At 43.2% G+C, this 11,768-nt stretch overlaps 2 protein-coding genes across 2 annotated transcripts in view; one reads left to right on the top strand and one right to left on the bottom strand.

Annotated features, from left to right (window-relative positions):
- CSUI_005799 (uncharacterized protein) overlaps positions 1–3,749 on the bottom strand; it is a gene marked incomplete at its 3' end in the record, with an annotated part of 12,037 nt that extends 8,288 nt beyond the window's left edge. Inside the window, exon 1 of the mRNA XM_068065969.1 lies at positions 765–3,749. Within this exon, the coding sequence (XP_067922056.1) occupies positions 765–2,126 (1,362 nt within the window). The remainder of the gene's footprint in view (positions 1–764) is intronic.
- A 3,805-nt stretch (positions 3,750–7,554) lies between these two features.
- CSUI_005798 (mitochondrial import inner membrane translocase) lies at positions 7,555–11,729 on the top strand (the record flags this gene model as incomplete). Its single annotated transcript, XM_068065968.1, has 3 exons — positions 7,555–9,740; positions 10,581–10,665; positions 11,639–11,729. Coding segments are annotated over exons 1-3 (1,914 nt in total), but the record flags the coding sequence as incomplete, so codon positions are not given.
- Between the last annotated feature and the right edge of the window lie 39 nt (positions 11,730–11,768).

The raw sequence follows: 11,768 nt of genomic DNA, 5'->3' as shown, positions 1-11,768 counted from the left end.
GATCGATGGATTAAAGATAGATAGATAAGCGCATATATATTGGATGTAGACCTGCTATATCTGTACGGAGAGAAGGCGTCTCCCTCTCCTCAGCCTAGAAAGACAAGATAGGAAAATGTCGAGAAGACAGAGACACACCACAAGCCTAAACACGCATGTGAAAGAAAGAGAGAAAAGAGGGAGAAAATGAAAGAGAGGAGACCTAAATCCGAAAGTCTGTTTGGGGCCGGCCTTCAGTTTTCTTCTAGAGGGACAGGAGAGAGAAAGATAAAGAGATCGCCATCCAGAAAATCTCCCTTTTCTCCGCACCCTGTGAAGCTCCTTCCACCCTACACCGACAACATAAGTCTATACATATACGTATATGTTCCTTTGTATGATATGTGCCTACGAAGATGTATCTACGGGTCTATCTATCTATCTTTAATCTATCTATCTATTTATCTATCTACTACACGTGTATGTATACGGCTAGGTGAAGACGTCTGTCTATCCAGAGTGAGAGAGATGAAGAGAGAGAAAAGAGAGATTTCAAGGAAGGAAGGAAAGACCACTAAAGCATGAAGAAAGACTCCCATGTACAGCTACCTCAAACAAGTCCAAGAATGAGAGAGAGAGAGAGAGAGCGTGATTAAAAGAGAAAGAGAACGCCTAAGAGAGAGAGGGAGAAAGAAAACGAAGAGAAGAGAAGAGAAGAGAAGAGAAGAGAGGGGATGCGACAAAGGAAGAAGATGAAGAAGTGTCTTCATTCTTGTTCATTCTACCTTCTTTTCACATGCCTCGAGATTGTCGATTCGATCGATAATATCATTGAGAAGAAATCCCTTCTTTAGAACTTCTTTGAGCTCCCATGAAACAGCTTCATCTCTCCGGCTTTTCCTCCTTAGAAACCTTTCTTGATCTTGTCGATGGAAGTAGAGCTCTTCTCGAAGTGTTGCTTCGTCTTCTCTTCTTCCGTCCAGGGCTGCCTGGATAGCCGCTTGCCGTATGTTTGTAATCGCAAGAGAAGATGCCGAGGTGTCTACAGAAGGAGGAGAAGAAGAAAGACGATGAGGTGTATGTGGAGGAGGGAGGAGAGAATGAGACGAGGAGGAGGAGGAAGAAGAAGAATAGACTTGAGAGGACTTTTTCGATGCATGCAAAGAACACGATGTCTTTTCATGACTATCTGGAGGAGGTGGAGAGTGTGACGGGTTGAGAAGTCTGCCCGACTGAGACGTTTCAGGTGTATGTACACCTGGAGAGACATGCTGCTGTTGCTGAAGTTTCTTTTCGACTTGAGATAGATACACAGAAGGAAGAGAAGATAAAACCGAAGCTGCCGCAGACGAAGGAGAACAAGGACAGGGAGAAGTAGACGAAGAGGGATTTGAAAGAGAAGAAGAAGAAGGTAGACATGCGGAAAGAGGGAAAGGAGAAGAAGATGAGGTAGGGGGAGACCAAGAGGAGGAGGAGGAGGAAGAAGAAGAAGAATCACTTTCAACAGATTGAAGATGGAGAGAATGAATGGTATCTTTCATTCTTTCTTTGTTGTTCTTCTTTTCTTCTTCTTCCTCTTCTTTTTCATCTTCTTTCTCTGCCTCTCGGTTCCCCTCAGAAGGCCTATTTTCTGAGCTAAGATGCGTCATGCTTCTCCTCCTCGTCGTCTTCTTTTCTTCTTCATTCTCTCCTGCACAGACCACCTCTCTCTGTTCTCCTATAGCATGCGGCGTCATCTTCTCGGCGAGACATACCAACTCTCCTCTTCTCCACCCCTGAGAATTTCTGCCCTCCTCTCTCCCAGTGGATGAAAGAGAAGAAGAAGAAGAGTGATCTAGAGTTGAGAGAGAGGAGAAGAGGTTTCTATCTTTCCTTGTGTTGAGAAGAAGATCATGGTCTGAAATATTTAGGATATCTTCTACAAACTGGTGTATATCTCGAACTTCATCTTTCTTCGTAGATCTATCTTCATGAAAAGAAGAAGAAAAGCAGGAGCTTTCTCCGTCATTCTTCTTCTTTTCTTCTTCGTCTTCTTTTCTCCCTTCTCCTGCTGGATAGACAGATGAAGCTTCTCTTCTCTTCTCTTCAGAGAGAGACGGCCGTTTCTGGTAAGTCAGAGAGGGAGAAGAAGCACATGCATGCGACATGGCGAAGAAATCTTCCGCACTGAAGTGAAGAAGAAAGTCTCGGAGAAAGGAGAAGAAAACAAGAGAAGAGAGTCTTCTCTCTGTAAGAGTCGTGGTTTATGGAAGACACATCATGATAGCTAGTTGCAAGTGAAAAGAACGATGAGGTAGAAGAAGGAGAAAGAATCTATCCATCTCCCTGACTTACAGAAAGAAAGAAAGCGCTTAAGCCAATCTAGAGGAAAGAAAGAAAAAGAGACTAGGCTATGATACTCATCCCTCTCTTCTCTCTCCATTCGCGTGGAAAGCCCCTGGTACAAAGCAAAAGAAAAAAAGAGAATTCAAGACAAGTCTGAAGACACAAAAGAGAAAGAAGAGAGGGATGGAGGAGAAGAAGAAGAAGAAGAGAAGAAACAGATGAAAAGAAAGAAGAAGAGAGAGACTTCTCCTTCGCTCCCTCCTCTCGCTGTTGATGGTACCACACCCCCGCGTGTCTAAGTACGAAAGATACGTAACGAGAGAAGAAAGGGAAGGTCTTTTCGAGCCAAAGAGGAAAGTGAAGAAGCGAGCTGAGAAGCCTCTTGTAACGAGAAAGAATGAGAGAAAAAAGAAGGAAAGAAAGACAGACAGACAGAATCGAGGGAGAGGAAAGAAAGGAGAGAATGAAGAGATGGCAAAGCGAGAGAATAGAAGAAATTTGTCAATCTGAATCTTCTCCCTCTGTTGAAAAGAGCTGAAAGAAAGAGAAGAAGTGGATCAACTAAATGAATCTCCCACGACGGAAGTCTTTAGTGGAGAGTAAAAAGGCGATTAACGGGAGAATAAGGAATCTTTCACGAAGTCCAAGAGAAAGCAACGAGAATCGAGAAAGAAAAAGAGAGAGAAGGAGAGACAGACAGATCTGTCTTCACTCTGTCGAGACGAGACATGTGCTGTGCGAAGCAGGAAATCTCGCCTACCGCCTCTTTGAGAAGATGAAGAAAGACTGGTAATTCCTGAGAGGTGTAGGTCATGTCTTTCCCAGGGATAAAAGGAGATACTTGACGAGAGGGAAGAAGAGTAGGAAGAGAAGAAGAAGAAGAACGAAGGAGGGTGACGATGAGAATAGACAAATCCTCTTTTAAGGCCTCTAACAAGAAGACAACGAAGAAAGAAAGAAAAACATGAGGAGAGGAGAAGAAACGGAAGAGAAGAAGACAGGAAAAGAACCGGAATCCTTAGAAATGGTACGAGACAAAGAGGGACAGAAGGAAAGAAAGAAAGAAAGAAAACGAAGAGAAGAGAAAAGAAGAAACCCGGAGGGAATGAGAGCGCTTGAGAAGGTCCTTTTACTTTACAAACCGGAATTTTGAAGTGTCTGAACGAAAGAGGGAAGACTTCAAGATAGCCAGAAGGAGGGAAGAAAAAGAAGAAGAAAGAAAAGACAAGAGAAAGAAGAAGGAGAAGAAAGAAGCTTAAAGAAAAAGAGGAGAAAGGAGAGGTGTAGACAGATAGATAGACTAGCTTCCTGTTGGGCTATCATGACTACGCCTAAGAGGAGTAGAAGAACTTCGATAGTCGGAGAGAAAAAGAAAGAAGAAGTGAATGAAACAAAGAGGTAACACCCCGAAAGAAAAACGAGAGAGAAAAGAAAGAAAGGGAGAGACAGAGAGAAAAGAAAGTTGCGACCTTTAGATGCGGAAGTCGAGAAAGCTCTAGATGGCTGAATCAAGCGAAGCTCCTACAGGCGGCCTAACGTCGTCCGTTCTTCCCATTCTCCTCCTGGTCGCTTCTATTCTTCTGCTTCTTCAGAAGCTTTTCTATTTGTCTTAGGCGGAGAGAAGATGCTATTTTAAAGCTTTACTTTCATGAATTTCTTTCTCTAACTACAAATGAAGAACCTTCTCTTCTGTCTCTTCCTCTACAGAAGACATGAAGGAGAGCAGGCAGCAGCCTGCTCTGCTATGTCTTTCTTACTCCTCTACCGCGAGCCGCTGTACATACACTCCAATCGACGGGCGCAGGAACAAATCGAGACTGCGAAAAAGAGAAGTGAAGAAGAATATTTTCACATCGGCGGATGTTTCGATATATATATGTATGAAGGACAAGACGCAGATACGAAGAAGGAGAAGTAAAGGTTGCAGGGAGGAAGCCCCACCTTAGATGAAGGGAGGTATGGAAGTAGGTGTAGCCCTTTCTTTGTCTCAGGAGATAAACGGAGATCTGATCTGAGAGAAGGAGAGGGAGAGAAGACATCTAGACTTTTCCTCAGGTGTTTTCTTCTCTTTCCTTTGAGAAGGAACCGAGGGATTGAAGCGATTCAAGAGAGAAGATGAACTGGAGACAAGGGTCACTTCCAGCTGTCTCATCTCTCTTTCTCCGTCTCTCTCTTACAATCTCGCAGGGTACAGAAAACATTAGGAGAGAGAGAAGAAGGAAGAAAAGAATGAGAGCAGACAAGAAGGAGAAAAAGAAGAAACGAAGAAAGAAAGACTTCCTGAATCATTCGGCGTCTGTTGATGTATAGCGCACATTCCCGAAGGGCAGGCTAGGCAGCTTCTCTCTATATGTATCGAGATGATAGACATACAGAAGACATAAAGACACTTGAAGATGACTCCACCCTAGTCTATGGTCTTCTTTCACATACACAACATAGATAGAGATCTTCCTCTGTATGTGAATAGAAAGAGAGAGAAACTTTTCTTTCAGCTTAGAAGGCACTCTGGTCGCTCTTGGGATGTGACTTTTGAACTGCGTCATGGACTTAGATCAAAGCTTACCGAAACAGATCTACAGCACAAACATATGTAGAGAGAAAGAAAGCTATCTTCATATATGGTTTATAGTGTATGTATTTACCATTACACGAACTCACATATATGGACGTATGCACATACATATACCTCGTGTACGTGCGGTAGCTGGATCTATAGGATACCTCTATGATTTACTTAGACATTTGTCTCCTTCATCTAAGGGAGGGGCGTCTCTATGTTGGCATCTCTGGAGGTACATATGCGACTTATACCCTCCCTTTCTACTTCCCTTCCATCCACGTGCATATGCCGTATCTGTCAAGTACGTGTATACTTCAGACTTCCTATATAGGTATAGATATCTCTATATAGATATGTCCTCACTCGAGTTGTCATATGTGAGTTCTCGACTCGGCCGTGTGCGTGACACGTTTCTCTTACTCTATTTTCGCTAGTCATCCACATATTCTACGTAGAATACGAGAAACCTTTCTCTGTTTATGAGACATGTAACTGTATAAAGACATCTCCTCATTCCTGAACTGTCAGGCCGCTTATCTGTCGACTTCTGTTCCTGTCGCTCTACTCCTTTACTTCATGTAGACGCATGCACAAGGTTATATATACATGTATACGCGCACCTGGAAAGTGACCATTTAGTACAGTCCATGAAGAATACCAGTTAATGTGTATGTACATATTCCAGCTTGTAGTTTCCGACTTTTCCAGAAAAGTTCACACAGAGCACATGAAGTCGTCTGGCCATGCATCCAGAGTCATATTGGGTTGGAGGGTTCTATGTCAACCTACTGCTGTATAAACTGTGCCTCTGTCGGTCTCTATATACATTTCATTATCTATATTCTATCTGAGACTACTTAGTCATCAAGCTTATGCGACATATGTACTCGTTTCTCAAAATCTCGGGAGTTTTCCTCTGGCTTCAGGTACTTTTCTTGAGGCACGTCACTTGTGTGATAGCAGCGCGATGATGGTCTCTGTATAGGAACACCTTAGTGTGTATCCCCACTTCTGCAGTGGGCACTTCCCCCTGTTGCTGAGGTGTTTGGACGCTGACACATGACTTCGAGCTGTATGTACACCTCATGCCGGGGTGGCTGCAAAGCAGGTTTGAGTGTAACTGTCGCTCTTCTCAGGGTTTATCGCTCGCTGCTCTTACTTGGCTGGTGAGCCTTCGCGCCTCCAGGTCTCAGCGAAGGGGTGCGGTGCTCTGATTTCTTCATTTTTCCCTGTAATTGTTCGGGTTTCATTCCATAGTGTTCTCTTCTCCACTTTTCCCCACACAGACAATCTCGCCAAAGACGAGGAGCTTAGTCGGAAAGACCCAGGCCTTTCTTTAACTGAGGATGATGAGAACAGGCCGGCAGTTCTTAAGAATTCACTCGTCAATCACTCGTTCCTGTTGCGCGTGTGAAGGTACTATTGGAAATGAGTGTCCAGGGTATTCTTCTGCGTTCTTCTCTCATTATCAACATCCTTCGCAAACTGTGCTTTGATTTTTTCTTCTTTCCTTTTTCTGGATGGTCTTTATTTCTATTTACATCCACACCCTTTCATAGAATAAGGTTACGACTCTAAGAAAAGAAGAACCTAAGCTACGAAACTAGATACCGATTCATGTGAGAAAGCTACCAACTCTCTCTCCCTTCCGTCTCTCTCTTCTTCGCGCTCTCTTTACTGTCGTGTTGGAAATGAACTAGGCGGAGAGTTCCTAGAAACATCAATCCTCCCCGAAAAGAATGTTCAATCTCCTTCATAGCTGTACCTGTACATCCTGTAGACAAGAGAGAAACTTGTTCAACTGAAAGAAATTTGACAGGGACACTCACAGAGCAAATCGTCTCTGCTGTCATTCTTCTTCCATTCTTCTTCTCTACAATAGCTCCTCTATCATCGCTATCACCGAAAAGATACAGAATGCTCTATACAACGACCTCGCCACCATTTATCCACGCATCCAGACTATATTCCCCTCTGGGGACTCACAGCACCTGTCCCAACAACATGTAAATGTCTCTCTCTAAATCGATGTTGTTCTCTCTCTCTCTCATTCATCCCTAGACTTCTCTGACCCTTCACGTAGAACCCAAAGGGTAGTAAAAAGGAAGAGACTCCGTGCATGTACTCCTTCTGAAGTCCTTCTATAGTATCCAAACAGAAAGAAGTTTCACCCTACGCCCCCACCTCAACGCAGGGAGGCAGGCAGGCAGGGTGCGAAGTGTTTCGACGAAGCACCTCCGTCCAGCCGCTTTCGGTAGGAAATCGAGCACATGTACTAACTCAGGTCTTTTCTCTTTCTTCTTCTCCTTTTTCATTATTCTTACTATCCTTACTAGCGTCACCAACAGAGAAAAGTCTCTTCGATTCTCTTCTCTTTTCTTACATCTTTTCTCCCTCTCCACGATACGCATCCGATCAATCCTGTCCTCTGAACTCGCCACTTATCTCTACAGTCTGTCTATCTCTGTCTTGGATGTGCGGGCAGTAGTAGTTGTAGTAGGAGGAGTATGGGGGAGTCATGCAGTCAAACAATCGATGCTTTCCTCCTTTGAAGACAATCGATTTATCGACCCCTCGTATGAATGGATAGCGAGGTTGAGCGCATGCACCGCCGTTCATTGCATGAGAGGGTGGCTCACTTTGCCTTTGTGAAAACTTCCGTGCAAAGAGAACCTCCAGAACTTTCGCCTTTCTTCATTTCCCTATCTTCCTCTCTGTTTCTCTCTCTTCTTTTCTTTCACTCTTGGTCTTCTCCTTGTGTCTTTTTCTTCCCTTTCGCTTCTTTTCTCCTCTTCAGAAGATCTCTTTTGCTTCATCTCCTTGTTGGTCTGATACTTTTCTCTTTTTTCTCTTTCTTCTTCTATTCATTGATTGCTTCGCTACACTCGAGGGAGAAAATAGGAGGAAAGCTCTGACAGGACAGTGTCTAAAAGTAGACCATTCTACTCTCACTCGTTATCCGCCCAAGATTCCTTTCTCAGAGGACTTCTTTCTTTCTTTCTTTTCCTCTCAAGTGCTTATTCTTTCTCTCAGACCGTCCTGTCGTGTTTTTCTCCCCCTCCTTCTCTTTGTTGCTTTTCTCTTTCTTCTTCTCTTTCTTCTTCTCTTTCTTCTCCTCTTTCTTTTCTACACAAGATGAGACTGACCTCGTACCTTTCAAGAGTTTCTCGAGGAGGGGTGGGGAGATTGTCGAAGAGATTGCTGCTCGCTTCTCATCAGGAATGTCGAGGAAGAAGTCTTCTCGCTCTTTCTTCTCCACCACGTTGGGTAGGTGACTCAGTAGCAAGAAGGACTTCGGGTGTATGTACAGCTGAAGCGACTTGTGTCTCGTCTCCTTCCTCAGCATCTTCCTCATCAACATCGTCAGTCTTGGCTTTATCCCGTGAACGCAATTCACCCTTCTTCTCCTTTTCTTCTTCTTCCTCTTCTCGGGGCTTGGGGAAGATTTCTTCTTCTACATTTCCTCAAGATCCTTCCACTTTGTCAGAAAAATTCCAACTTTCTCTATCGCATGGAAGACACCATGCCATTGGCTTCAATCCGGTAACTTTTTCTTCTCTATCCTTATCACTCCTGTCTTCTCCATCTGAATTCTCTATCAATCCAGCAATTCCGTCTATCTCCCGTCATCCTTCTTCTCTTCCTATTTCTTCTCTTTCTTCTCCATCTTGTTTCTCTCTTGGTTTACCTCGATTCTTCTCTTTTCACTCATGGATTGTCTCCCTGCCTACCAGCTATTCCCCTCGATTTTCTCTTTCTTCATCGTCCATCTCTTTCAAACATCTTCTACCTCTCTCTTCTTCTTGTATCTCTCTTTCAACCTCTTCTCTCTCTCTTTCTTCTCTAAAGCCCCCTCCTCTCACCTTCACAGCATCTCTCTCTTCCTCTCTCTCTCTCCCTCGCTCATCCCACATCTCTCCTTCCTCTTCTTCTCTTCACTCTGTCTCTTTCTTCTTCTCTTCTTCTCCTCATCCACAGAAAGAAACGTCTTCTTCTGCCTCTAAAGAAGACACCCGTTCAAATCAAAACACTTCCTCCTCCTCTTCTTCTTCCTCCTCCTCCTCCTCGTATCGATCTTATCATCAGCAGCATCGACAGCGTCATACATCTCGATCTTCTTCTTCTTCTTACCATGGATCTTCTGGCACGAGTAGCGGCTTCATTCGCTCTGTCTTAGAGCAAGTAAAGCGAGATATGGAGAAGAATGAAGAATTAAAGAAGGCTCTAGATGACTTTAAGACATCGCAGATGACCCAGCAAGGTGTGTCGGTAGGTACAAAAGTCCAAGAGAAAGCGACGCATCTCGCATCCGCTGCGTCAGCTCTAACGCAGAAGATATCTTCACATACACAATCCTTACTAGGGAGATTCCAAGATCATTCGAAGAATATCTCCGACAAAACTAGTCAAACCTTCCAATCTTTAGCAGAGCAAGTTCCTGTAGTGAAGACCCTGGCGCATGCAGTGGCGAAGACCGGGAAGGATGTCTCACAGACTCTCTCGAAAGTTAAGACAAGTGTCTCTAGCGTCTTTACAGATGAGGAGCACGGCCCGGAACAGAAAGCGGCTGAATGGAGACAGAAGATGGCTATAAGAAGATACAAGAGACACATGGAAGAAGAAGAAAAGAAGAAAAAGATGAAGAAACTCCAGGGACAAGAAGAAGAAAGAAAGAAAGGAGATCCCAGCACGGGAATGGCTATGAAAGAAGGAGAAGGAGAAAGAGATTCGAGCCAAGAGAAGGAAAGTGAACTGAAGAAGGAGAATGAAGAGGAAGAGAAAAGAGAGACGGCTCTTGTTCTATCGCATGTGACTGCGTGGGATCGATTCGGATCGAAGTTGAAGGATATGCCCTTTCTACAGAACTTCTTCGGTAAGGAAGAGGAAAGAGATTGAATCGATTTGTCAAGAGAGCATCGATGTCTCTTTCGATGCTCTCTTGAAGTCAAAAGAAGAGACCGAGGAATGTCTCCTCTCTCTGCAGTTCGCAAGGTGTAAGAGAAGAAGACAACTATCTCTCTTCACGTGGAGATACTTAGACTTCTCTCTCTCGGTATAGGTGTGTGTATGGGGGTGCCGTAATAGACACAGTGGTTGTCCTCTTCTCCTTCTTCTCCTTTCTGTCCAAATGCGGGTCTGATAGAACGCTTCTTCAATCTTAGGGAAGCTTCGACCACTCTGCTGCTTTTTCTTTCATATCTCTCCTCTGATACTTCAAAAGTAAGGGGACAAAAGAAGAAGAAGAAGGAGGGAAAAGAGTAGAATGCCTCTGCGTAGCTACGTAGATGTCTCCACCTACAAATCTATTCCTGCCTTTTCTTTCTTTTCTTCATTTCTTATCTTTGTCGATATATCTATATATCTATATATATCTATATATATCTATATATATATAGATATCTATATATATCTATATATATCTATATATATATATATATCTCCCTGTTTTTCCTTCTTTCTAGGAGGGCTTCACTATTAGCACATGAGCCATACACACTCAATACTACCTCCATCCATCTATCTATCTATCTTTAATCTATCTATCTATCTTTAATCTATCTATATCAATCTAGCTATGTCTTCAGCTCCAGTCTGTGTATCTATCTGCCTCCGTTTCTTTAGATATTTGCATGTCCTATCCACTGAAGAGGATTCTTTCTTTCCTGGTCTTTCATTCTTTCTTTCCTTCCTCTTTCTTTCTTTTTTCTTGTAGAGAATCCTTTGATAGCTCAGCTATTTGGAGAGACCGAAATAGCCGCTTCGATCCGAGAGATGAAAATTCTCGACCCAAAATTCAAGTCCGTCACGCCGCCATACACACCTCGCCTCGCATCACACATGCACATCCATACAGAGACAAAGAGAAATCCACCTATATGTATATGCATGCATTTCTTTATCACTTCTCATCTCTTTTCTGTCTTCTTCCTCTCTCTCTCTTTCTCTGTGTCTTTTCTCTTTTCGTTTTTCTTTGGCTAATGATGGTCCGTAGGCTTATCTAGCTGTATGAAGCAAACAGGGAAGAGGCGTCTCTCTAGGCTTTGTCTTCACATGCAATCCATATCTCCTCCTCTCTGTATATATGTCTATCTATTTTTCTTCTCTCTCTTTGTATATATCTATAGATTCATATATATAGATGTATATGAGGGAAGACATCATACAAGAGAATAGGAATGCCTTTTCTTTGTATGTGTTTCTCCTTACTGCATGTGCACTACTGGATTGTATCTAGGGTGATCGAATAGACAGAGCCCACGTCAAACCTACCTGTCGATATACCACTACAGATAGATATTGCTATAGAGACAGATAGACATATCTATGTGGCTCTTTCATTCTTTCTTCCTTTCTCATTCTTTCTTCCTTTCTCACTCTTTCTTCCTTTCTCACTCTTTCTTTCTTTCTTTCTCTTTCTTCCTATCGATGGATTGGGGGTGAGAGAGCGTGACAGTTTTTCCTGCTGTTTTGTCTCTGTAGACAGCTCATAGCACCTGGCGAAGGTTTCTTAGTTTCTTCCTTTTCTTCTTCTTTCTCTTTCTCTTTTTTCTCCTATAGCAGGTGTCTCTTCACATGTAGAAAGAAAGACAGACAGATGTATGATGCACGAGTAGTACCTGTTCCTCTTTCGTCCAGGTGTCTGTACAGACACTCGCATCTTGAAGTTTCTTTTTCTTCTTCTCTTTCTCCGTTTTCTTCCTTCTCTCGATGTTTCTCATTCTTGGCGAATGTCTTCTTTCTTCTTTCTTCTTTCTCCTTTTTCTTCTTTAGACTGGGAGATCTTCATAACCTCGTAGAGAGAGTGATAGCGATGCATGTAGTTCAAGCCTTTCTCTTAGGAGATGAAGAGTCTCTCTCCATTGTAAGGACAAATCTACCTACACAGCGCATATACAGACAT

Source organism: Cystoisospora suis (genome assembly GCF_002600585.1).
Source record: "Cystoisospora suis strain Wien I chromosome Unknown contig_2812, whole genome shotgun sequence".
Taxonomy (NCBI): domain Eukaryota; phylum Apicomplexa; class Conoidasida; order Eucoccidiorida; family Sarcocystidae; genus Cystoisospora; species Cystoisospora suis.
This window is presented reverse-complemented; position numbering and strand designations above follow the sequence as displayed.